Raw genomic sequence first — 26,949 nt, 5'->3', positions numbered from 1 at the left:
TTAACCGCTCTGTGGCATCCGCTGGGAGGATGTTATCCAGGGCGATCTTCAGCTGTGAGAACTCTCTGGGGTTCGGATGAACAAAGTCCAGGATCATTGGAGTGGGCCCTCTGTAGGTCCACTCCTGACCTGGGGGATGTGGCATACTCTGTGTCCTGAGTCTAGAGGGTTGCCTATCAGCAGAGTAGTTGTGTCACCTATGGGGATAGTAGCGCTCCCTGGGCTCTGTGTGGGGACCGATGGTTCGCTGAAACGACATCTGTCTGTGGAGTTGCTCAGCTGTCTTGACAGGTAGTAGCCCTCCCGGTGGTATCGTGGAAGTGTTGTGGGCTCTGGTCGGGAGACTAGAGCAGCGTTCGACAGGGGAGTTGCTGCACTTACTAGAGACATAGTAGCCCTCCTGGTGCTCCATCAGGGGTGTTAAATTCTCTAAATAGGTGGCCCTGGAGTAACACTGATCAGGGGAATAGGCTGATCGGTGGAGGCATGCTCTCTAGAAACCTCCTGGGTGGTGGTACGTGGCAGGGAAGAGGGCTCATGTAGGCAATATGAAGGAACATTCTGGTTTCTCCACTCTTCGGGTGCCGCTGTGCTGTAAGGCAGAAGCTGGGATGGCCAGCTCTGGGCTGGCTGACGCTGGGCTTGCCCCTCTCTCCTTGGTCGGCAGGGTGTGGGGCTGGTGCTGGCCCAATCCTCTCCCCCCAGTCCTCATCCTCGTTCTCTTCGTCCCCACTCTCTTATTGAGCTTGTTGGAGAGAAGATGGCTTTGAGGGTGCAGGTGGCCGTTCTTGGCGTCAACTTGGATCTTGACTGGGAATGAATCTTGGTGGAATAGTACTTGTGTTAATCCGGATTAATTGTGGTTCTATAAGGCAAATCCATACACAACATAACAGTATCGATAAAGTGGCATAATTATGCAATATAAATAGGCTATATAAACATGACTGAATAAACACAACAATACACTACTATAACACAGATATAAACAGGGCTATAAAAATATCAGCATAAATATGAACCTAAACGATAAACATCTTGTCAGAGAGAGAGAAACCAATTACTGAGACTGACAAGATAAAAATGTATGCCACCCTCTCTCTCCAGCCCGGTGCGAGAATCTTCCTTGCTGATATCTAATCTGATCTGCCCCAGTGCCACAGTGTCATAAATTACTCTGCACATTCACAAGCTCCAAGAACCATCTGGGAGGGTTTGAGAAGCCCATGGCAGCGCAACAACCACTTTAACAAAGTCCACTATGGAAAACGGCATGGTAGCATGTGCACATGAAAAACTATGTTTATCAATACAACAGTGACATAATGCTAGATTCTATAAACAATACGCCAAGCAGTTTTGGCAACTCCAACATTAAAGAATAGTAATAGCTGTACAATATATACTATGGCCGCAAACTTAACATAGCTACTAAGCCATTTGTGGTTATTACACATTATTACACAACGTGTAAAAAATAAACAAAATAAACCCCCCTGCAACTTACATTTTGAAGCACGCACAACATTCAGGTATTCTAGTTACTCTCCCCATTAAAAATAGTCCTCAGAAAAATGTGGGTCTTCTTTCTTCGGACGACTATAATACTCCGACCTGAGTGGGTGGGTGCAGTGTCCAGATGTGCCTTTCCAAGCTCTTTGATTGGTTGGGAATGGCAAGGCCATGATGGGTGAGGGATAACTCATTTAGGCAGAACAGCCAAACAAACGGGACTCAAAGGAAACTGAAGGGACTGTGAGGGAAAGTTAGATAGAGAGAAGGGGAGCAGGGCAGCCTTTTTTACACTGATGATTCAACCCTATACATGTCAGCTAGTGAACCACAGCTAGTGAAATCACTCCAACCCTAAAAAAAATGTTGCAGTCTGTTTTAGAATGGGTGGCCAGTAATAAAGTGGTCCTGAACATGTCTAAAACTAAGAGCATTGTATTTGGTACAAATCATTCCCTAAATTCTAGACCTCAGCAGAATGTAATAATTCATGCTGTGGCTGTTGAGGAGACTAAATTACTTGGTGTTACTTTAGATTGTAAACTGTTTTGGTCAAAACATAATTCATTGGTTGTAAGGTTTTTATGCCTTTTTTATCCATCACACTCCACAAAGCAAGTCTTGCAAGCTCTAGTTTGATCTAATCTGGATTATTGTCCAGTCATATGGTCAGGTGCTGCAAAGAAGGACCTCGTTAAACTGCAGCTGGCCCAGAACAGAGTGGCAGGTTTTGCCCTTCACTGCAATCAGAGGGATAATATCAATACTATGCATGCCGTTCTCTCTTGGCTAAAAGTTGAGGAGAGACTGACTGCATTGCTTCTTGTTTTTATAAGAAACATTATGTGTTGAACATTTTAAATTGTTTGCATCTGTAACCAACTTCATATAGCCACCTAGAACAAGATGGCGCCGAAGAATATGGCTGACGTTTCAAATTCTCCCAACCATTTGTCATATTTTGTTAGTTTCTTTGCGTTGTTTGTAACTTATTGTGTACATATTGTTGCTGCTACTGTCTCTTATGACCAAAAATGACTTCCGGACTTCAGAACAGCGATTACTCACCATGGACTGGAAGAAACTTTTTCCTTTAAATGAGTCCGATGAGAAGGATATCCTGCTTTCACTGGAACAGGCCCAGATCCCCCCGCCTTTTGCATGAAGAAAAGACTCTGAAAATCCATAAGCTAGTGAGTAAACTCCCACTGCCATCCGTTCTTCTTGTTAACGTGCAATCATTGGAAAATAAAATTCATGACCAACGATTAAGATTATCCTGCCAACGGGACATTAAAAACTGTAATATCTTTTGTTTCAACATGACGTGGCTGAACAACTGTCACGTTCTGACCTTAGTTCCTTTGTTTTGTCTTTTGTTTTAGTATGGTCAGGTGGTGAGTTGGGTGGGTTGTTTATGTTAGTTTGTCTATGATTTTCTATTTCTGTGTTTGGCCTGGTATGGTTCTCAATCAGAGGCAGCTGTCAATCGTTGTCCCTGATTGAGAACCATATTTAGGTAGCCTGTTTTCCATTGTGTTTTGTGGGTGGTTATTTTCGGTCTTAGTGTGTCTGCTCCAGACAGAACTGTTTCTGTTGTTTCTTTGTTGTTTGTTATTCAGTGTTCAGTTTTTTCATTAAATAAGATGAAGACTTACCACGCTGAGCTTTGGTCCTCAACGTCTTCCCACGACAGCCATTACAGAACCACCCACCAAGAAAGGACCAAGCAGCGTGGTAACAGGCAGCAGCAGTAGCGGCCGGAATCGCAGGACTCCTGGACATGGGAGGAGATTCTGGGCGACAAGGCACCATGGGCACAGGCTGGAGAATATCACCGCCCCAAGGCTGAGCTGGAGGCCGCGAAAGCTGAGAGGCGGTGGTACAAGGAGACAGCACGGCGGCGAGGTTGGAACCCCGAGAGGCAGCCCCAAACATTTATTGGGGGGGCACATGGGGAGTGTGGCTAAGTCAGGTAGGAGACCTGAGCCAACTCCCCGTGCTTACCGGAGAGCGAGAGGGACCGGGCAGGCACCGTGTTATGCCGTGAGGCGCATGTTGTCCCCGGTGCGTGTGCATAGCCCGGTGCGGTACATTGCAGAGCCTCGTATCGGCCGGGCTAGAGTGGGCATCGAGCCAGGTGCCATGAAGCCGGCTCAGCGCATCTGGTCTCCAGTGCGTCTCCTCGGGCCGGTGTACATGGCACCAGCCTTACGCATGGTGTCCCCGGTTTGCCACCACAGCCCAGTGCGGGCTATTCCACCTCGCCGCACTGGCCTGGCTACGGGGAGCATTCAATCAGGTAAGGTTGGGCAGGCTCGGTGCTCAAGAGCTCCAGTGCGCTTTCACGGTCCGGTCTATCCAGTGCCACCTCCACGCACCAGCCCCCCGCACCAGGCTGTCTCTCCGTCTTCTCCCTATAGGTGCTCCCGCCTGTCCAGCGCTTCCAGAGCCTTCCTCCTGTCCAGCACTGCCAGAGTCTCCCGTCTGTCCTGAGCTGCCAGGTCCTCCCACCTGTCCAGCGCTGCCAGAGTCTCCCGTCTGTCCTGAGCTGCCAGAGTCTCCCGTCTGTCCTCAGCTGCCAGAGTCTCCCGTCTGTTCTGAGCTGCCATTCTCCCGTCTGTCCTGAGCTGCCAGAGTCTCCTGTCTGTCCTGAGCTGCCTGAGCCGCCAGTCTGTCCTGAGCTGCCAGAGCCGACAGTCTGTCCTGAGCTGCCAGAGCCGTCTGTCACGCCGGAGATGCCAGAATTGCCCTTCACTCCGGAGCTCCCGGAGTCTCCCGCCTGTCCGGCGCTGCCGGAGTCGTCCTTCACCTGTCCATTCGGGTCCCGTGGCTAGGGTCCCCAGTCCGAGGTCTGCGGCGAGTGTCGCCGCTCTTAAGAGGCCACGGAGGTGGTTAAGGAGGCGGAGAAAGACTATGGTGGAGTGGGGTCCATGTCAGAGCCGCCACCGCGGACAGACACCCACCCAGACCCTCCCCTATAGGTTCAGGTTTTGCGGCCGGAGTCCGCACCTTTGGGGGGGGGGTACTGTCACGTTCTGACCTTAGTTCCTTTGTTTTGTCTTTTGTTTTAGTATGGTCAGAGCGTGAGTTGGGTGGGTTGTCTATGTTAGTTTGTCTATGATTTTCTATTTCTGTGTTTGGCCTGGTATGGTTCTCAATCAGAGGCAGCTGTCAATCGTTGTCCCTGATTGAGAACCATATTTAGGTAGCCTGTTTTCCATTGTGTTTTGTGGGTGGTTATTTTCAGTCTTAGTGTGTCTGCACCAGACAGAACTGTTTCGGTTGTTCCTTTGTTGTTTGTTATTCAGTGTTCAGTTTTTTCATTAAATAAGATGAACACTTACCACGCTGCGCTTTGGTCCTCACCTTTTTCCCACGACAGCCGTTACAACGACGATACGGACAATATAGAGCAAGCAGGATTTTCCATGCACCGGCAGAACAGAGATGCTACCTCTGGTAAGACAAGAGGGTGTCTATGTGTCAATAACAGCTGGTGCGTGATATCTAATATTAAAGAAGTCTCGAGTTATTGTGCGCCTGAGGTATAGTTCCTTATGATAAGCTGTAGACCACACTATTTACCAAGATAGTTTTCATCTATTTACTACCACAGAACGAAGCTGGCACTAAGACCACTCTCAACCAACCCTATAAGGCCATAAGCAAAGAAGAAAATGCTCACCCAAAAGCGGCGCTCTTAGTGGCCGGGACTTTAATGCAGGCTAACTTAACCTTTCTGGTCTCCCCATCCCGGATCCGGGATCGTGAATACAGACTCAAGCTCATTACCATAACGCAACGTTAACTATTCATGAAAATCGCAAATGAAATGAAATAAATATGCTAGCTCTCAAGCTTAGCCTTTTGTTAACAACACTGTCATCTCAGATTTTCAAAATATGCTTCTCAACCATTGCAAAACAAGCATTTGTGTAACAGTATTGATGGCTAACGTAGCATTTAGCATTAGCATTCAGCTGGCAACATTTACACAAAAAAACAGAAAAGCATTCAAATAAAATAATTTACCTTTGAAGAACTTCAGATGTTTTCAATGAGGAGACTCTCAGATAGCAAATGTTCAGTTTTTCCTGAAAGATTATTTGTTTAGGACAAATCGCACCGTTTTCTGCGTCACGTTTAGCTATGAAAAAACCCCTGTATCCAGGATTGTGTAAATCTATCAGCAAGCTCATTAGCATTACACAACGTTAACTATTTATGAAAATCGCAAATGAAATGAAATAAATATGCCATCTCTCAAGCTTAGGCTTTTGTAAACAACACTGTCATCTCAGATTTTCAAAATATGCTTCTCAACCATAGGAAAACAATCATTTGTGTAAAAGTAGCTAGCTAGCGTTAGCATTTCGCGTTAGCATTAGCGTTAGCATCCAGCACGCAACATTAACAAAAACATAAAAGCCTTCAAATAAAATCATTTACCTTTGAAGAACTTCTGATGTTTTCAATGAGGATACTCTCAGTTAGATAGCAGATGCTCAGTTTTTCCAAAAAGATTCCTTGTGTATTAGAAATAGCTCCGTTTTATACATCACATTTGGCTACCAAAAAAAATCTGAAAATTCAGTCCTCAAAACGCGAACTTTTTTCCAAATTAACTCCATAATATCGACTGAAAACATGGCAAACGTTGTTTAGAATCAATCATCAAGGTGTTTTTCACATATCTCTTCATTGATACATCGTTCTTGGACACATGCTTTCTCCCCTGAATCAAATGGTAAAGTAGAAGCAGCTGGCAATTGCGCACCGAATTCGACGCAGGACACCAGGCGGACACTTGGAAAATGTAGTCTCTTCTGGTCAATCTTCCAATGATATGCCTACAAATACGTCACAATGCTGCTAAGACCTTGGGCGAACGACAGAAAGTGTAGGCTCATTCGTTGCGCAATCACAGCCATATAAGGAGAGAATGGAAAACAGAGCTTCAGAAATTCTGCTAATTCCTGGGTGATGCATCATCTTGGTTTCGCCTGTAGAATGAGTTCTGGGGCACTTACAGAGAAAATCTTTGCAGATTCTGAAACTTCAGAGTGTTTTCTTTCCAAAACTGTCAAGAATATGCATAGTCGAGCATCTTTTCGTGACAAAATATCGCGCTTAAAACGGGAACGTTTTTTATCCAAAAATGAAATAGCGCCCCTAGAGCTCTAACAGGTTTTAAATCAGTTTTTATCAAATTTTTACCAGCATGTCACATGTGCAACCAGAGAAAAAAATCCCAGAACACCTTTACTCCACACACAGAAATGCATACAAAGCTCTCCCCCGCCCTCCATTTGGTAAATCTGACCATAATTATATCCTCCTGATTTTGGCTTACAAGCAAAAATGAAGGCAGGAAGTACCGGTGACTCGCTCAATACGGAAGTGGTCAGATGACGCAGATGCTACACTACAGGACTGTTTTGCTAGCACAGACTGGAATATGTTCCAGGATTCATCCAATGGCATTGAGGAGTACACCACCTCAGTCATCGGCTTCATCAATAAGTGCATTGACGACGTCGTCCCCACAGTGACTGTACGTACATATCCCAACCAGAAACCATGGATTACAGGCAACATCCGCATCGAGCTAAAGGCTAGGCCTGCCGCTTTCAAGGAGCGAGATAGTAATCCGGACGCTCATAAGAAATCCCGCTATGCCCTCAGACGAACCATCAAACAAGCAAAGCATCAATACAGGATTAAGATTGAATCCTACTAGACCGGTTCTTACACTTGTCGGATGTGGCAGGGCTTGAAAACTATTACGGACTACAAAGGGAAACCCAGACGCGAGCTGCCCAGTGACGCGAGCCTACCAGACAAGCTAAATGCCTTTTATGCTCGCTTCGAGGCAAGCAATACTGAAGCATGCACAAGAGCACCATGCCTATGTGATAACGCGCTCGGTAGCCGATATGAACAAAACCTTTAAACAGGTCAACATTCACAAAGCCACTAGGTCAGACAGATTACCAGGACGTGTACTCAAAGCATGCGGACCAACTGTCAGGTGTCTTCACTGACATTTTCAACCTCTCCCTGACCGAGTCTGTAATACCTACATGTTTCAAGAAGACCACCATAGTCCCTGTGCCCAAGGAAGTGAAGGGTAACCTGTCTAAATGATTACTGCCCCGTGGCACTCACGTCGGTAGCCATGAAGTGCTTTGAAAGGCTGATCATGGCTCACATCAACAGCATCCTCCCAGACACCCTAGACCCATTCCAATTCACATATCGCCCCAACAGATCAACAGATGACGCAATCTCAATCGCACTCCACACTGCCCTTTCTCACCTGGAATATCCCTGGACAAAAGGAACACCTATGTGAGAATGCTGTTCATTGACTACAGCTCAGTGTTCAACACCATAGTCCCCACGAAGCTCATCACTAAGCTATGGACTCTGGGACTAAACACCTCCCTCTGCAACTGGATCCAGGACTTCCTGATGGGCCGTCCTCAGGAGGCAACAACACGTCTGCCATGCTGATCATTAACACTGGGGCCCCTCAGGGGTGTGTACTTAGACCCCTCCTGTATTCCCTATTCCCTGACACAACAGTGGTGGTTCTGATCACAGACAACAATGTGGCAGCCTATAGGGAGGAGGTCAGAGAACTGGCAGTGTGGTGCCAGGACAACAACCTATCCTTCAATGTGAGCAAGACAAAGGAGCTGATCGTGGACTACAGGAAAAGGCGGGCCGAACAGGCCCCCATTAACATCGACGGGGATGTAGTGGAGCGGGTCGAGAGTTTCAAGTTCCTTGGTGTCCACATCACCAACAAACTATCATGGTCCAAACATACCAAGACAGTCGTGAAGAGGGCACAACAAAACCTTTTCCCCCTCAGGAAAAGCATTTCACGGTAAAGTCTACACTTGTTGTATTTGGCGCATGTGACAAATAAAGTTTGATTTGATTTGAGAAGAAAGGCACATGGATACCCATACTTCAGGTTGACTTGGTTTTTATCTGCAGTAAAAGATAACAAACAGTGATGACAGGCATTGACAGGACAGTCACAGCCACACGTTCACTGCTCTCAGAATCTCTCTCAGACTCAATGCACAAAGTGATTGTATAGTATACATGCGCTGTGTTTAGAAAATAACAAAAATACAGTAAAGCATACCTGCAGTAAATGATATCAAACAGTGTTGAAAGGCATTGGCGGGATGGTCACAGTCACATGTTCACTGGTTAGGCAGGACAAAATATATATTTTAGATAGGTACACTGACTTACGGTGCTAGTTAGCATGGCTAGCTAAGCTAGCAAACACTTGAATAACTTGCTGAAATAGGTTTTAAATACATTAACGACAACATAAATATGTACATAGTCACATTCGCTATTGACTTTGGGATATATGATCCACTTTTCCAAAGACACTATTATGTTAAACAGTTTTTATGTACAGAAGAAGGAGACATGAATCTGCTCTCAGAATATCTCCTTCAGACTGACGAGCAGGCAGACCAACCTTCCAAATTAAGGGAGAAGCACTCAAAACCCACTAGTTGTTCTTTCAAGTCAAATAATACAAAAATACTATGTCTGAAGACCTCTCGTATTGCCAACCTTAGTACAATGGCAGCAAATATTTTTGCTAGCCTGCTAGCCCTGGCCCGCTAGCTGTCTGAATCGCCGTGTTTCGAGCCCGCCTAGCTACTCACTAGACCCCATGGTCACTCGACTATGCATTCCTCTCCCTAATGTCAATATGCCTTGTCCATTGCTGTTGTGGTTAGTGATTATTGTCTAATTTCACTGTAGAACCTCCAGCCCTGCTCAATATGCATTAGCTAACCCTTTTGTTTCCACCTCCCACACACGTGGTGACCTCACCAGGTTTAAATGTTGTCTCAAGAGACAATAACTCTCTCATCGTCACTCAATGCCTAGGTTTACCTCCACTGTATTCACATCCTACCATACCTTTGTGTGTACATTATGCCTTGAATCTATTCTTCCGCGCCAAGAAACCTGCTCCTTTTACTCTCTGTTCCAAACGTACTAGACGACCAGTTCTTATAGCCTTTAGCCGTACCCTTATCCTACTCCTCCTCTGTTCCTCAGGTGATGTAGAGGTTAATCCAGGCCCTGCAGCTCCTAGCTCCACTCCCATTCCCCAGGCGCTCTCATTTATTGACTTCTGTAACCGTAAAAGCCTTGGTTTCATGCATGTTAACATTAGAAGCCTCTTCCCTAAAACGGAACCCAAACCGGCTGCACGCGTGCGCCATAGTGCGCTATCGTGCATAAATTTATTTTGTCCCCCTACACCAAACGCGATCATGACACGCAGATTAACATATCAAAACAAACTCTGAACCAATGACATTCATTTGGGGACAGGTCGAAAAGCATTAAACATGTATGGCAATTTAGCTAGTTAGCTTGCGCTTGCTAGCTAATTTGTCCTATTTAGCTAGCTTGCGTTTGCTAGCTAATTTGTCCTGGGATATAAACATTGAGTTGTTATTTTACCTGAATTGCACAAGGTCCTCTACTCCGACAATTAATCCACACATGAAATGGCCAACCGAATCGTTTCTAGTCATCTCTCCTCCTTCCAGGCTTTTTCATATTTGAATTTATAAGGTGATTGGCATCTACACTTTAACAGTATTACCACGACAAGCTGCAAAACATTTCGTCTTTCAATCACCCATGTGGGTATGACCAATGAGGCGATGGTACCTGCTTCTATAAACCAATGAGGAGATATAAGAGACAGGACTTGCAGCGCGATCTGCGTCAGAAATAGAAAGGAGTTCTATTTTAGCCCTTGGCATCGAGGACACACGTTGGCACGCGGGAGCAGTGTGAATAACGTGGATTTCTAAATGTATTTTGTGACGCTCGCGCACGCGACATGTCCGGTCTGGTCAGCATGTAAGTTTGTTTTATTCACTGCTTTAGCACACTCTGCCAACCCGGATGTCCTAGCTGTGTCTGAATCCTGGCTTAGGAAGGCCACCAAAAAAAATAAAAATCCATCCCTAACTATAAAATTTTCCGACAAGATAGAACTGCCAAAGGGGGTGGAGTTGCAATCTACTAAAGAGATAGCCTGCAGAGTTCTGTCTTATTATCCAGGTCTGTGCCCAAACAATTTGAACATCTACTTTTAAGAATCCACCTTTCCAGAAACAAGTCTCTCACCGTTGCCATTTGCTATAGACCACCTTCTGCCCCCAGCTGTGCCCCCGACACTATATGTGAATTGATTGCCCCCCATCTATCTTCAGAGCTCTTACTGTTAGGTCACCTAAACTGGGACATGCTTAACACCCCGGCCGTCCTACAATCTAAACTAGATGCTCTGAATCTCACACAAATGATCAATGAACCTACCAGGTACAAGCCCAAATCCGTAAACACGGGCACCCTCATAGATATCATCCTAACCAATCTGCCCTCCAAATACACCTCTGCTATATTCAACCAGGATCTCAGCGATCACTCCCTCATTGCCTGCGTCCGTAATGGGTCTGCGGTCAAACGACCACCCCTCATCACTGTCAAATAATCCCTAAAACAGTTCAGCGAGCAAGCCTTTCTAATCGACCTAGCCCGGGTATCCTGGAAGGATATTGACCTCATTCCGTCGTTAGAGGATGCCTGGTTATTCTTTAAACGTGTTTTCCTCACCATCTTAAATAAGCATACCCCATTCAAAAAATGTAGAACCAGGAACAGATATAGCCCTTGATTAACTCCAGACCTGACTGCCCTTGACCAGCACAAAACATCCTGTGGCGTACTGCATTAGCATCAAATAGCCCCCGCGATATGCAACTTTTCAGGGAAGTTAGGAACCAATATACACAGGCAGTTAGGAAAGCAAAGGCTAGCTTTTTCAAACAGAAATTTGCATCCTGTAGCACAAACTCCAAAAAGTTCTGGGACCCCTGTAAAGTCCATGGAGAATAAGAGCACCTCCTCCCAGCTAACCACTGCACTGAGGCTAGGAAACACTGTCACCGCCGATAAATCAACGATAATTGAGAACTTCAATAAGCATTTTTCTATGACTGGCCATGCTTTCCACCTGGCTACCCCTACCCCAGTCAACAGCCCTGCGCCCCCCAAGGTAACTTGCCCAAGCCTCCCCCATTTCTCCTTCACCCAAATCCAGATAGCTGATGTTCTGAAAGAGCTGCAAAATCTGGACCCCTACAAATCAGCCAGGCTAGATAATCTGGACCCTCTCTTTCTAAAATTATTATTATTGTTGCAACCCCTATTACTAGCCTGTTCAACCTCTCTTTCATATCGTCTGAGATCCCCAAAGATTGGAAAGCTGCCGCGGTCATCCCCCTCTTCGAAGGGGGAGACACTCTAGACCCAAACTGTTACAAACCTATATCTAGGCTCTTCATATGGTTGTACTCAGAAGACATTCATTTATTCAATAAATGTCCCTTTTGTTCGATAACGTCTCTCTATATCCAAAAACCTCCATTTTGTTTGCGCAATTTCTTCAGTAATCCACAGGCTCAAACGCAATCACAACAGGCAGACAAAAAAATCCAAATAGTATCCGTAAAGTTCGCAGAAACATTTCAAACGATGTTCATAATCAATCCTCGGGTTGTTTTTAGCCTAAATAATCGATAATATTTCAACCAGACAATAACGTCGTCAATATAAAAGGTAAACAAGAAAGGCTCTCTCTCGGTCGCGCTCATGAAAAAGCTCAGTGACACGGCAGGGTCCACTCATTCAGATTTCTCTTACTCCCTCATTTTTCAGAATACAAGCCTGAAACAATTTCTAAAGACTGTTGACATCTAGTGGAAGGCATAGGAACTGCAATTTTAGTCCTAAGTCAATGGATACTGTAATGGCATTGAATAGAAAACTTTAACAACAAAAAAAAGTCATACTTTCTGAATGGATTTTTCTCAGGTTTTCAGCTGCCAAATCAGTTCTGTTATACTCACATACACTATTTTAACAGTGTTGGAAGAGTGTTTTCTATCCAAATCTACCAATGATATGCACATACTATCTTCTGGGCCTGATTAGAAGGCTGTTTAATTTGGGCACGCTTTTCATCCAAAATTCCAAATGCTGCCCCCTACCCTAGAGAAGTTAACTAACCTCCAGACGAGCTTCAATGCCATACAACTCTCCTTCCGTGGCCTCCAACTGCTCTTAAATGCTAGTAAAACTAAATGTATGCTCTTCAACAGATCGCTGCCTGCACGTGCCCACCCGTCCAGCATCACTACTCTTGACGGTTCTGACTTAGAATATGTGGACAACTACAAATACCTAGGTGTCTGGTTAGACTGTAAACTCTCCTTCCAGACTCACATTAATCATGTCCAATCCAAAATTAAATCTAGAATTGGATTCCTATTTCGCAACAAAGCATCCTTCACTAATGCTGCCAAACATACCCTCGTAAAACTGACTATCCTACCGATCCTTGACTTCGGCGATGTAATTTACAAAATAGCCTCCAACACTCTACTCAGCAAATTGCTCATTTGCACCCCAGTATCTCTACTTGCACTTTCATCCTCTGCACATCTATCACTCCAGTGTTCAATTGCTAAATTGTAATTATTTTGCCACCATGGCCTATTTATTGCCTTACTTCCCTTATCTTACCTCATTTGCAATTACTTTTCTATTGTGTTATTGACTGTATGTTGGTTTATTCCATGTGTAACTCTGTGTTGTTGTTTGAGTCGCACTGCTTTGCTTTATCTTGGCCAGGTCGCAGTTGTAAATGAGAACTTGTTCTCAACTGGCCTAGCTGGTTAAATAAAGGTGAAATATATATTTTATTATATATTACCATACAATTGGTGTTACAGAGAAAGTTGCCCCCCTCTTAATGTTGTGGTCTATGCGATAAGGCCATATTAAGTCCCTCTATACCAGTTAGTGGAGTAGTCCAGCCTTTCTGCCAGGACTACTAGAGAGGGGCCAAAGTCATAGAAAGGATTGGACACAGAGAGAGAGAGAGAAGACAAGTGATATATCATATTAATGTCATACTTTCCCCAGTCATCAGCTGACAGTCAGGCAGTGACAGTCTAGCCACCAAATATCAGTTTTCTTTGATAAAAATCTGTCCCCTGACATCTTTAGCCAACGCACACTCTCTCATACACACGCAACAATAGCACCAGCCAACCAACCGACATCCTTTCCAAAGGTTGTTGCATCATTGCTGGATGTCCTGGCAGTTTGCTGTGGTGCCAGAGGTTGCTGGTTACTCTGCTGATAGGTTCAGGAGGGGAAGGGGAGAGGCGGAAGGGAGATCGAGGAGACTGGAGAAGGGAAGATTGATGAGGGGAGAAAGGTAGATAGGAGAGATGGAGGAGAATATCGAGGAGAGAGAGGGAGAAAAGTGAGAGGTATAATGGTGAAGGGTGAAGAGGTGAGGGGAGACGAAGGATCTAAGGTGGTTTAGAAATGTAAAATAGCAGGGGACCCTGGGAAGATTGCTTGTCTTCTAGTGCTCCTCATACTGTAACTATTGGGCAGACCTGGATTAAAATACCATTTCAAATATCTCAATTACTTTACATACATTTGAAGTAAGTATTCAGAAAATAAGTAGTTGGATATTTTAATGTATTTGGAAATACCCTTGGAAAGCATTTTAAAATACACTGACTCAATTACACTCCCATTCATTTCAAAATAATAACTGAAAATTACTATTTGTTTTTTACAAATAACCATTCAAATACTAAAATATAAGTACATGTTTTGGGTTGTGTATGTGAAAATACTCAAGTACACAGAAAAAAAGTATTTTAAAAGGCCATTGCAGTCAAAAATCGAATTAAATCAATTATTTGTCACATGCACCGAATACAACCTTACAGTGAAATGCTTAATTACCAACAAGGCAGTTAAGAAAAAAAGAAAAAAAAAGAGATAAAAGTAACAAATAAAGAAAGAGTAGCAGTAAAATAACAATAGCGAGGCTATATACAGGGACAATTTTTAATGTCCCGTTGGTAGGATATACGTGCTTTTAGTTCGTCCACTTTATTATCCAGCTATTGTACGGTGGCCAATAATACCGATGGCAAAGGCAAATTAGCCACTCGTCGCCGGATCCTTACAAGGCACCCTGTTCTCCTTCCACGAAACTTCTGTCTCTTTCTCCTATGAATGACTGGGATGAGGGCCTGTTCGGGTGTCTGGAGTAAATCCCTCTCGTTCGACTCGTTAAAGATAAATTATTGGTCCAATTCAAGGTGAGTAATTGCTGTTCTGATGTCCAGAAGCTCTTTTCGGTCATAAGAAACGGTAGCAGCAACATTATCTACAAAATAGTTTACAAACAATTTGAAGAAAAAAAAAATAGCACGGTTGGTTAAGAGCCCATAAAACAACAGCCATCCCCTCCGGCACCATCTGATATCTCACAGGGGTTTATATATCCACACTATGAGGTTGGAATAATACTGTGAAATTCTGGAAATTCTGATAATGCCCTTTTAGTGTAAGAGCTGTTTGAAAAGACCACCTGAAATCTCTGCTTGTTTTGGTGGGGGGAGTTTTGGAGCCTTTTTTTCTCCACACATAGTGTGTTCCTTCCAAACAACTCAACCTTAGTTTCATCTGTCCACAGAATATTTTTCCAGTAGCACTGTGGACATCCAAGTGCTCTTTTGCAATCTTCAGACGTGCAGCAATGTTTTTTTGGACAGCAGTGGCTTCTTCCTTGATGTCCTCCCATGAACACTATTCTTCTTTAGTGTTTTACGTATCATAGACTCGAGACAGAGATGTTAGCATGTTCCAGAGATTTCTGTAAGTCTTTAGTTGACACGCTCGGATTCTTCTTAACCTCATTGATCATTCTGCACTGTGTTCTTGCAGTCATCTTTGCAGGATGGCCACTCCTAGGGAGAGTAGCAACAGTGCTGAACTTTCTCCATTTATAGTATAGACAATTTGTCTTACCGTGGACTGATGAACATCAAGGCTTTTAGAGATACTTTTGTAACCATTTCCAGCTTTATGCAAGTCAACAATTCTTAATCTTAGGTCTTCTTTTGTATGAGGCATGGTTCACATCAGGCAATGCTTCATGTGAATAGCAAACTCACATTTTGTGAGTGTTTTTTATACTGCAGGGCAGCTCTAACCAACATCTCCATTCTCGTCTCATTGATTGGATTCCAGGTTAGCGGACTCCTGACTCCAATTATCTTTTGGAGAAGTCATTAGCCTAGGGGTTTACATACTTTTTCAAACCTACACTGTGAATGTTTAAATGATGTATTCAATATAGACAAGAAAAATACAATAATTTGTGTGTTATTAGTTTAAGCCATTGTGTTAGTCTATTGTTGTGACTTAGAGGAAGATCAGATCACATTTTTTGACCAATTTATGCAGAAATCCAGGTAATTCCAAAGGGTTCACATACTTTTTCTTGCAACTGTATTTCACAATCCCTTGAAAACGGCACATAGTTGTCAATCGTTTTAGCGTAGCAAATCGAACGTATTGTGACGTTTTATTGAAACCGACCTATAAGATAGAGAGTTCCAAAAACAGCTTGTTTTCAGTTTTCCCCTCCCCACTCAGACCACTCCAAGACAGTCCTAGCTAAATTCTTGCTTAAGAAATTACTCTTTGCTAAGAAGCTATTTTCTTTTATTTTTGACCATTTTAATTTTTAAAAATCACCAGAGGTTTGGACTCAAGTCTGACTTGAGTCACACATTTGATGACTTGAGACTCGACTTGAAAGAAAATTACATTTCTTGAGACTTGACTTGGAACCTCAAGACTCCGGACTCAACTTTGACTTGAGACTGATGACTTGATGACTGATGACTTGAAATGATCTGGCCAGGTTTTGTAACGTTTTGTCATTTTCTGGCACAGTGTCTCCCTGGATTACTCTCTACACAGCCAGAGACCGTAGACACAAGCAACCTAAGCACTTGCAAAAAGTGCAACAGATTTGCCTAGTGATGCACACTCTCTACTCTCTGATTGGACCAGCAAACTGTCAATCAAGACAGGTCATGTAAGCTAGAGCAGTGGTTCTCAAAGTGGAGAAGGTTCTAGGGGTCGAGAGTATGAAACTGAATGGGAAAAATACATATTTTTCATACTTTTATTGTCTACATATACTATTTGTATTTTATATTTATACCTTTTCCTATTTGATCTGGTTTCTAACATAGGCCTACGGTATTGCACCAAATGATTGTCTAAAAAACATCTAATCTGTGCTTTAGAACCAAAAAGTTGTGGGTCGTGATTGTTGACCAGTCATCAGCATTAGCGTGCAAAAGCCAGATAGCACTTGTTTAATTTTCTCCAGTTTTGCCTGGTAAAAACAGATTAAGCCTATGTTAATATTGTCTATACAAAAGTTATCCATATACTGTATACAGTTTAGCAATCTACTATGAACGCATCTTTGCCAGAACAATAACATTAGGCGGCCTGGCGATTTCATTGATCATCTTCATATTTCAGATAGTTCTAGTGTTGGTGGCTACTGGCTATATATCTGATAGCTGTGCTAATTAGCTATATAGCTTGCTCCGCATTCCTGTGTAGCGGAAGTGAAGTTTCATCGGATGGAAGCACCCATAGCTGTATGGATCTGTGTCCATAGCTGTGTGGATCTGTGTCCATAGCTGTATGGATCTGTGTCCATAGCTGTATGGATCTGTGTCCATAGCTGTGTGGATCTGTGCCCATAGCTGTGTGGATCTGTGTCCATAGCTGTATGGATCTGTGTCCATAGCTGTATGGATCTGTGTCCATAGCTGTATGGATCTGTGCCCATAGCTGTATGGATCTGTGCCCATAGCTGAATGGATCTGTACCCATAGCTGTATGGATCTTTCAGGACAAGTCATTTTATTTGAAGGTTTTTTTCCTGTTGTTGGAAGATAAGGGCCATATGTTTTGAAAGCCATATCGCAAGTGATGACTATTAAAACACACGGTCAGGATTGTAGTTCACATGGGGCAGTAGTGGGCAAAGCTAATGTCTGAGAACTGTAGGGTGAAGACAGAATGCTGTCTAGAGTTTATGAAAACTAAGACAGACCATGCTTTCCGTCCGTCTCCTGCAACCTCCCGATATCCCTAGTTGATATTGGCTGACAACACCTCCACCATCTCTCTCTACTATTCGACATTTGCGCTGCACCCAATCCAATAGCTGTACAGAAAAAAACTGCACGGCGGTTCTCAAACATTTTGTAAAACTGCGTTTTTGCATTTTCCACAAAATGCAGGTGTAAAACGCTGTTTTACAAACATTTTGAGAACCACTGAGCTTGTGAATACATTGCTGTGAATACATTGCTGATGTCCAATTGTAGGGAGAGACGATTGCCATATGCAACTCCAAAAAATGTTGGTGATCAAGAATATGAAATGTTTACTTTGCAAGCTCACCAGCAGTGTGGCACCAAGCAACAACTACTAGCATAGGCCTGCTGGTCTTTTGGTATGAAATTGCTTGAAATGTATAATTTACTTAATTTACTTGCATTGGGAATTTGTTGTTAAAATATATTCAAAATATGTTTAGGATAAGATAATGAAAAGGGCTTTCTGGTAGCCTCAATAAATAGACAAAGATATACAGTATACTGTATATATTTTTTTTCTTGACTTGAGACTTGACTTGACAAAAAGCTTGTGACTCTACTTGACTTGTTCTTAGAATGCACGACTTGGACTTGACTCGAGACTCGACCTGTTCTACTTGGGACTCGACTTGACTTGGACTTGACTCTTGACTCGACCTGTTCTACTTGGGACTCGACTTGAGACCTTGACCTTGACCTTGAACAGTGATTTGCTCCCACCACTGATAATCATAGTAAGGTACTTAATTGTTACCCAGAAATTATTTGATATTGAGATAAAAACTGCATTGGACCTTTTAATACCAGATACTCAAATACACATTTCTGCTATTGGGGTTAGTTCTCACCTACTGAGTTCACTATAAGTCTGTTTCACAATGGTGGCGCTACAAAGTATTAAAAAAAGGTGGCGCTACAAAGTATTAACTTAAAGGGGCTGAATCATTTTGCACGCCCAATTTTTCAGTTTTTGATTTGTTAAAAAAGTTTGAAATATCCAATAAATGTCGTTCCACTTCATGATTGTGTCCCACTTGTTGTTGATTCTTCACAAAAAAATACAGTTTTATATCTTTATGTTTGAAGCCTGAAATGTGGCAAAAGGTCGCAAAGTTCAAGAGGGCCGAATACTTTCGCAAGGCACTGTACAAGCAGGTTAGCAGGTCTGATAAAAGTGTCCTAAAAGGTTATGGGTTACTTTAAATTACCATTTGAATCAGTATTACAAATGCCCCCATTTTAGCACTGTCACAATGTCACCCTCAGGGTGTCTGGTTAACAGGGGTGATGATCATTGGTGCTGAATTTGAGCCATCATAATCATCAAAGGGGTTCAAGTATGGATAGAGCTTCTCTGTGAAGGTGCAGCCAGTGAAAGAGAAGATATGAGACCTGGTGTCCACGTCATAGAAGGAGACTTGACCCTCCTCATAATCCACAAACACCCCCAACTTCTCCGGCTTGCTCTTCAGTGAGAGGGGGGTATGGGGGTCTGTGCAGGCCTCATAGTCAACCTGAAAAGACAACCACACGGTCCAGAATCCTTGCTCTGGGTATAATCCACCTATCTTTCTATTAATCGACTCTTTGGCCACTCCTACATTCCACCCAGTCTTCCCCTTCACCTGCACCTCATAGTAGAATCTCCCCGAGGAGAAGCCCTCCTTTGCCAAAACAGCTACACGACTTCTAAACCTCTTTAGGTTGTAGAAGTGGTTCTGTTCAAAGTGACCTGTTCTCACTAGTTTCCCATTGCCAGATACAATGATAAGGGGATGTGCTGTATCAGGGTCCATAGTGACATCCACTGCATACTGCTGCATCCTCTTCAGGTCATCACCCTTTGACTTCTCCAATACATTACTCAATTTCTCCTCAAGTTCAGAAAGTGCTCTCCTCACCTTTTTATCCAGCTGGGATATGTCTTTTTGCACATTCCACTTGTTCTGGTTCTGGGTTATACTGACATCAGACCAGTCCTTGGTCGATGTAGGGGGGCACAGGGATGGCGAGCTTTGGAGGAAGTGAAGCTGATCCTTAGAGTGTGAGAGCTGATCCAGCTCTGAGCGTCTCCTCTGTAGCTCGGTGATTTCCTGCTCCAGCTCTTTAATGAGGCTCTCAGCCTGCCGCATGGTTGCTTTCTGCTTCTCTCCAATCATCTTAGACACCTCAGCCTGGCTTCTCTGCATGGAGCGGACTAGAGTGGTGAAGACCTGTTCGCTTTCTTCTCTCTCTCTCTCTGCATCTCTGTTGCTGAGCTCCGCTGAGTGTTTGATCTCTTTAACCTTCTGTAGGCACTTCTGGATCATCTGCTGCATTTGATTCTTTGTCCTTCCCAACTCAGCTTTCTTCTCTCCGAACTCCTTCTTCAGAGGGACGGTGTGATGACCCTTGTGGTCTGTCACAGTGCAGAACTGACACACACACATTTGTTCAGTCCTACAGAACAGCTCCAGGGGTTTCTTGTGCTTCTTGCACATCCTGTCTTCCAGGTTCTCCACAGGGTTGATCAGCTTGTGTCTCTTCAGGGCTGGGGCTATCTGATGAGGCTGCAGATGAGTCTCACAGAAAGAGGTCAGACACTCCATGCAGGACTTAAGGGCCTTGAGCTTCGTCACAGTGCAGACATCACAGGCCACTTCTCCAGGCGCAGCAGGGGACTCATCTCTGTCTCTGACTTGTATCCCCTTAAAATGATTCACAACCCCTCGGAGTGTTGTGTTGATTTTGAGCTTAGGCTTTTTGTCAAAGGTCTCCTTACACATTGGACACTGGCACTGTTCAGTGCTTTTCCAGTATCCGCTGATACAGGCCTGGCAGAAGTTGTGTCCACATGGAGTGGTGATCGGATCAGTGAGAACCTCCAGACAGATAGAGCACTGGAACTCCTCCTCTGGCAGCAAAATGTTCGAGGACGCCATATCTGGAACACAAAATAAATATTAAAGGACTTCCTGGACTTATTCATCTTTTATAGTTGTGTTTACTAAGAACAGTCCTTACTTGATACCTGTCCACGCCACAATCTTTCACTAATGCTGCCATTCACTTGACTACATGATTGAAATAAACACAAGACAGGATTTATCCCTTGCTATTCAAAGTAGTCACTATAATATATTTACTTAGATTGTATGGTTTCTTACAATTAATGTCTTCTTGTACAAATTCTCTCTCTCTCTCTCTCTCTCTCTCTCTCTCTCTCTCTCTCTCTCTCTCTCTCTCTCCTTACCTGATTATATATGTACTTTTCTTCTTTTACGACAAAATGGTGTCTCTGTGCAGCTGTGTAGAATGTTTTGTGAAGAGCAAGAGAAAGTTTGTGCAGTCCTCTGCTTCTCTCATTTACTTTCACTTCAGCAAAGTGATGTCACACAGCTCCTCCTTAACTCTTTCCCTACTTCCCTTCCATTTCCCTCTCTCTCTCTTTCCCTCCATGCTCTCTGTGTTTCCTGCTCTTAAAGGGGCAGGAAATGCAACAACTAGACCCTGCTACCCTCAAGGATTGGAGTTTCGCAGCCCGGCCCTAAGCCAGCACTTGCTCTTTGATCTTTAACAGCTCTATATTTTTCGAACACCTTTGTCATAGTTATTTTACGCTGTTGCTATGCAACATCCCATCAAAATAATAAATAAAAATTCATTTGTTGGATGTCCTGGCAGTGGGTGTGTGTCCCCTGCCCCCCCCCCCCTCCCCCATTATTAATTATTATTATTAGAGAGAGGTAGAAGGAGAAGACAAGGGATATATCTTATTTGGTTTAAATCAATGTCATGTTTTCCTCAGCTGATCTGTCTTTCAGGGCAAGTCATCAGTTGACAGGCAGGCAATGACAGTGACAGACGAGCCAACAGATATCAGTTTTCTTTGTTCAAATCTGTCCCCTGACTTCTTTATGCCACGCACGCACCCACACTCACACACTCTCTCACTTTCTCTCTCTCTCTCTCTCACATCCCTTCCAAAATGTTGTTGTGTATCAATAAACTGAACAGTTAATTCAGTTAAATGAAAAGAGTAAAGTAATGACAAAATCAGATTAAATAAAAACGTGAATGAAATATAAGCAGACTGATAAAGGTAATAAAGTTATGTATCATTTGACAATTTACATGAGAAGGCATTGATTGTTTATAGTGTACATTTAAGCAATAAGGCCTGAGGAGGTGTGGTAGATGGCTAATATACCACGGCTAATGGCAGTTCTCGCACGACACAACGCGGAGTACCTGGACACAGCCCTTAGCCGTGGTATATTGGCCATGTATCACAAACCCCCGAGGTGCCTTATTGCTCTTATAAACTGTTTACCAACGTAATTAGAGCAGTAAAAATACATGTTTTTGTCATACCCATGGTATATGGTCTGACCTACCATGGCTGTCAGCCAATCAGCATTCAGGGCTTAAACCACCCAGTTTATAATATAGTGTATAGTTTATATTAATATACGTTACCGTTACACTTGTTTACAATGGATTAGTTTTTTTTGACGTTTTTTTCCTGGGTAAGCCCTATTGTAAGTTACTGTTAATTAGTATTTGAAACAATTTTACAATTGTTTGTTTGATCTTACATGGCTTAGCGCTGTCAGGATGTCTCCCTCAGGGTGTCTGGTTAACAGGGGTGATGACCAATGGGACTGGGTTCGTGCCATCATAATCATCAAAGGGGTTCAATTATGGATAGAGTTGATCGTTGAAGTTGCAGCCAGTAAAATAGTAGACTGTGTGTCAAATCAAATCAAGTCAAATTGTATTTATCACATGCGCCAAATGCAACAGGTGTATCCCCTTTGACCTTACCATGAAATGCTTACTTACAAGCCCTTAACCAACAATGCAGTTCAAGAAATAGAATTAAGAAAATATCTACGAAATAAACTAAAGTTAAAAATAAGTTAAAAAATAACAATAACGAGGCTATAAACAGGGGGTCAATGTCCAGGGTTACAGGTAAATTGAGGTAATTTGTACTTGTAGGGGTAAAGTGACAATGCATGAATAATAAACAGCGAGTAGCAGCAGTGTAAAAAGAAAGGGGAGGGAAGGGGGATGTAAATGTAAATAGGCCGGGGGGCCATTTGATTAATTGTTCAGCAGTCTTATGGCATGCAGGTAGAAGCTGTTAAGGAGCCTTTTGGACCTAGACTTGGCACTCCGGTTCCGCTTGCCATGCGGTCGCAGAGAAAGCAGTCTATGACAATTTTTTGGACCTTCCTCTGACACCGCCTAGTATATAGGTCCTGGATGGCAGGAAGCTTGGCCCCAGTGATGTACTGGGCTGTACGCATTACCATCTGTAGCGCCTTACGGTCAGATGCTGATAGTTGCCATACCAGGCGGTGATGCAGCCGATCAGGATGCTTTCGATGGTGCAGCTGTAGAACTTTTTGAGGATCTGCGGACCCATGCCAAGTCTTTTTAGTCTCCTGAGGGGGAAAATGTGTTGTTGTGACCTCTTCACGACTTTCTTGGTGTGTTTGGTCTATGATAGTTTGTTGGTGATGTGGACACCAAGGCACTTAAAACTCTCGACCCACTCCACTACAGCCCCGTCGATGTGAATGGGGGCGTGTTCGTTCCTCCTTTTCCTGTAGTCCACGACCATCTCCTTTGTCTTGCTCACGTTGAGGGAGAGGTTGTTATCCTGGCAGCACACTGCCAGGACTCTGACCTCCTCCCTATAGGCTGTCTCATCGCCAACCACCTTTGTGTCATCAGCAAACTTAATGATGGTGTTGGAGTCATGTTTAGCTACGCAGTTGTGGGTGAACAGGGAGTACAGGAGGGGACTAAGCACGCACCTTTGAGGAGCCCCCGTGTTGTGGATCAGTGTGGCAGATGTGTTGTTGCCTACCCTTACCGCCTGGGGCCGGCCCATCAGGAAGTCCAGGATCCAGTTGTAGAGGGAGGTGTTGAATGCTGAGCTGTAGTCAATGAACAGAATTCTCACATAGGTGTTCCTTTTGTCCAGGTGGGAAAGGGCAGTGTGCAGTGCTATTGAGATTGAGTCATCTGTGGATCTGTTGGGGCGGTATGCAAACTGGAGTGGGTCTAGGGTTTCCGTGATGATGGTGTTGATGTGAGCCATGACAAGCCTTTCAAAGCACTTCATGGATACTGATGTGAGTGCTACGGGGCGGTAGTCATTTAGGCAGGTTACATTTGTTTTCTTGGGCACAGGGACTATGGTGGTCTGCTTGAAACATGTAGGTATTACAGAATCCATCTGGCCCGCTGCCTAATGAACCTGTTTAAAGGTCTTGCTCACATCGGCTATGGAGAGCGTGAAATCACAGTTGTCTGGAAAATCTGGTGCTCTCATGCATGCTTCAGTGTTGCTCAAAGCAAGCATAGCTCTTCTGGTAGGCTTGCGTTACTGGCCAGCTCGCGGCTGGGTTTCCCTTTGTAGTCCGTAATAGTTTACAATTCCTGCCACATCCGACAAGTGTCAGAGCCGGTGTAGTAGGATTCGATCTTAGTCCTGTATTGACGCTTTGCCTGTTTGATGGTTCGTCTGAAGGCGTAGCAGAATTTCTTATAAGCGACTGGATTAGTATCCCGCTCCTTGAAAGCGGCAGCTGTGGGGACGATGTCATCGATACGCTTATTGATGAAGCCGGTGACAGAGGTGGTATACTCCTCAGTGCCATTGGATGAATTTCGAAACATATTCCAGACAGGGCTAGCAAAACAGTCCTGTAACATAACATCGTATTGAGCGAGTCACTGGCACTTCCTACTTTAGCTTTGGCTTGTAAGCAGGAATCTGGAGGATATAATCATGGTCAGAAATACCAAATGGGGGGCGAGGAATAGCTTTGTATGCATCTCTGTGTGTGGAGTAAAGGTGGTCCAGAGTTTTTTTTCCTCGGGTTGAACGTAACATTAGCTGGTAGATATTAGGCAAAACGGATTTAAGTTTGCCTCCATTAACGTCCCCGGCCCACTAGGGGCACCGCTTCTGGATGAGCATTTTCTTGTTTGCTTATGGTATATGGCCTTATACAGCTCATTGAGTGCGGTCTTAGTGCCAGCATTGGTTTGTGGTGGTAAATAGACGGCTACGAAAAATATAGATGAAAACTCTCTTGGCTATAGCGTGGTCTACAGCTTATCATGAGGTGCTCTAACTCAGGCGAGCAATACATCGAGATTTCCTTAATATTAGACATTGCGCACCAGCTGTTATTGACAGACGCACACCACCACCCCTCGTCTTACCGGACGTAGCAGTTCTGTCCTGCCGATGAACTGAAAACACAGCCAACTGTATATTATCCATGTCGTTGTTCAACCACGACTTGATGAAACAGACAATATTACAGTTTTTAATGTCCCATTGGTGGGATAGTCTCGGATGGAGCTAATCTAGTTTATTCTCCAGTGATTGCACGTTAGCCAATAGAACGGATGGTAGTGGCAGGTTACCCACTCGCCGACGAATCCGCACCCCGATCTCCGCACCCCTGTACCTCTGCCTTTTCGTCAAGTGAATGACAGGGATTTGGGCCTGGTCTCGGAGAAACAGTATATCCTTCTCGTCAGACTCATTAAAGAAAAATCTTTGTCCAGTTTGAGGTGAGTAATCGATGTTCTGGTATCCAGAAGCTATTAGCAGCAACATTATGTACAAAATAAGTTAAACAATGTGAAACAACACACAAAATAGCACAATTGGTTAGGAGCCCGTAAAACTGCAGCCCTCCCCTTCGGCACCATTGTTATCACATCATAGAAGGAGACCTTCATCGTAATCCACAAAAACCCTCAAATTCTCTGGCTTGCTCTTCAGTGAGAGCGAGGTATGTGCAATCTGTCTTAAAAGACAACCATACAGTCCAGAATCCTTCGTCAGAGTTCAGTCTACCATGGGCCCTATCGATGGAATCTTTTGCCATGCCTACATTCCACCCATTCTAACTGTCCAAATACACCACGCAGTAGAATCTGCCTGAGAATCCCTCCTTTGCCCTGACAGAAATACCACCTTGACACTTCTTCAGGTTGTAAGGGTGGTTCTGCGCTTTTTGTACGTATTGCACTCTTTTCCCATTGCCAGACAAAATGAGCTTTGGATGTGCTGTAACATGATCCAGAACCACATCCACAGCATGCGGCTGCATCCTCTTCAGCTCATCAGACAGGAGACTGCTGGATAACCCCATATGTGACTGACCGCCTTGATTCGGTCTTATGCAGCAAAATTAGACATTTTTGGTTTTACATTGGATAAAAGTAGAGACTCGGCCTCCCGGGTAGCGCAGGCGGTTAAGGGTGCTGTACTGCACCTAGGGAGGGTTTGGGAGGGTTTGGCCGGTAGGGATATCCTTGTTTCATCATGCACCAGCGACTCCTGTAGCGGGCCGGGCGCAATGCACGCTAACCAAGGTCGCCAGGTGCACGGTGTTTCATCCGACACATTGGTGCAGTTGGCTTCCGGGTTAGATACGCGCTGTGTTAAGAAGCAGTGCGGCTTGGTTGGGTTGTGTTTCGGAGGACGCATGACTTTCGACAAGATAGTAGCTACTAACAATTGGATACCACGAAATTGGGGAGAAAAAGGGGGAAAAATTCAACAAAAAAATCTAAACAAAAAAGTAGAGACTTGGAGCTACAAAATGGTATTTCATACATTGCATTTGAGGAACAATTGGAAAGTAATTCTGCTTTGAAAGTTGATAAACTTGTAGCCCCACTTTTTTAGAAAATGGCCCTTGAATGTTTTGGTACACCTACTGGAGAGCTCTTTTGTCTACACCCTTTCAGCATTGTTCACACCCTCTTCAGCCTTAGCCCCCACCCATCTCTTTAAGGATTCACATGTGAGGTCGTGCTAAATGTCATGTAGTGTGGTAAATATTAATACTAAAGGTGGTAAAAGTAGTAGTCGAAAATAAGGAAAAATTCCAGGTAAACAGAGTCCAGATAAAAATATTTTATAAATATTAGATGACGCTTACCCAGACACACTTGTCTAACTGAATGGGTCATGTGGAAGAAATACTATAACCACAGCTACATCTTGCTAAGTGTATGGGTCTCCACAGGAGGTGTAAACAGTACAGAAAAATGTTTACTTGCATAATAGCAATATCAAAAATAGATATTGTCAATATAAAGAAAAAAAGAACAAGTGTCAATGACAGTAGAGAAAGAACAAAATAACATGCCGTATGTACAATAACAATATCAATAAAAATATCAGTTATACTGGTGATTGATGAGGTAGTTATACGTAAACAATCAGGGGTAAAGTGGCTGAGCAGCAGGATAAAAAAAT

The 26,949-nt window shown here is 43.8% G+C and overlaps 2 protein-coding genes across 5 annotated transcripts in view; one reads left to right on the top strand and one right to left on the bottom strand.

The window, feature by feature from the left end:
• Nucleotides 1–26,949, top strand: part of neto1l (neuropilin (NRP) and tolloid (TLL)-like 1, like) — a 184,120-nt gene that overhangs the window by 97,158 nt on the left and 60,013 nt on the right. The gene's annotated exons all lie outside the window — the stretch shown is intronic.
• Nucleotides 18,450–21,010, bottom strand: LOC110536583 (zinc finger protein RFP-like). Its single transcript, XM_036935144.1, has 2 exons — nt 20,896–21,010; nt 18,450–20,586 (listed from the first exon to the last, which is right to left on the bottom strand). The coding sequence occupies exon 2, from the start codon at nt 20,582–20,584 to the stop codon at nt 18,926–18,928; it is 1,659 nt and encodes a 552-aa protein (XP_036791039.1). The 5' UTR covers nt 20,585–20,586; nt 20,896–21,010; the 3' UTR covers nt 18,450–18,925.

The sequence above is a fragment of the Oncorhynchus mykiss genome, chromosome 11, assembly GCF_013265735.2.
Source record: "Oncorhynchus mykiss isolate Arlee chromosome 11, USDA_OmykA_1.1, whole genome shotgun sequence".
NCBI lineage: Eukaryota > Metazoa > Chordata > Actinopteri > Salmoniformes > Salmonidae > Oncorhynchus > Oncorhynchus mykiss.
This window is presented reverse-complemented; position numbering and strand designations above follow the sequence as displayed.

Excerpts from the sequence above, each read along its gene's own strand:
- LOC110536583 (XM_036935144.1), bottom strand. The coding sequence starts at position 20,584 with ATGGCGTCCTCGAACATTTTGCTGCCAGAGGAGGAGTTCCAGTGCTCT.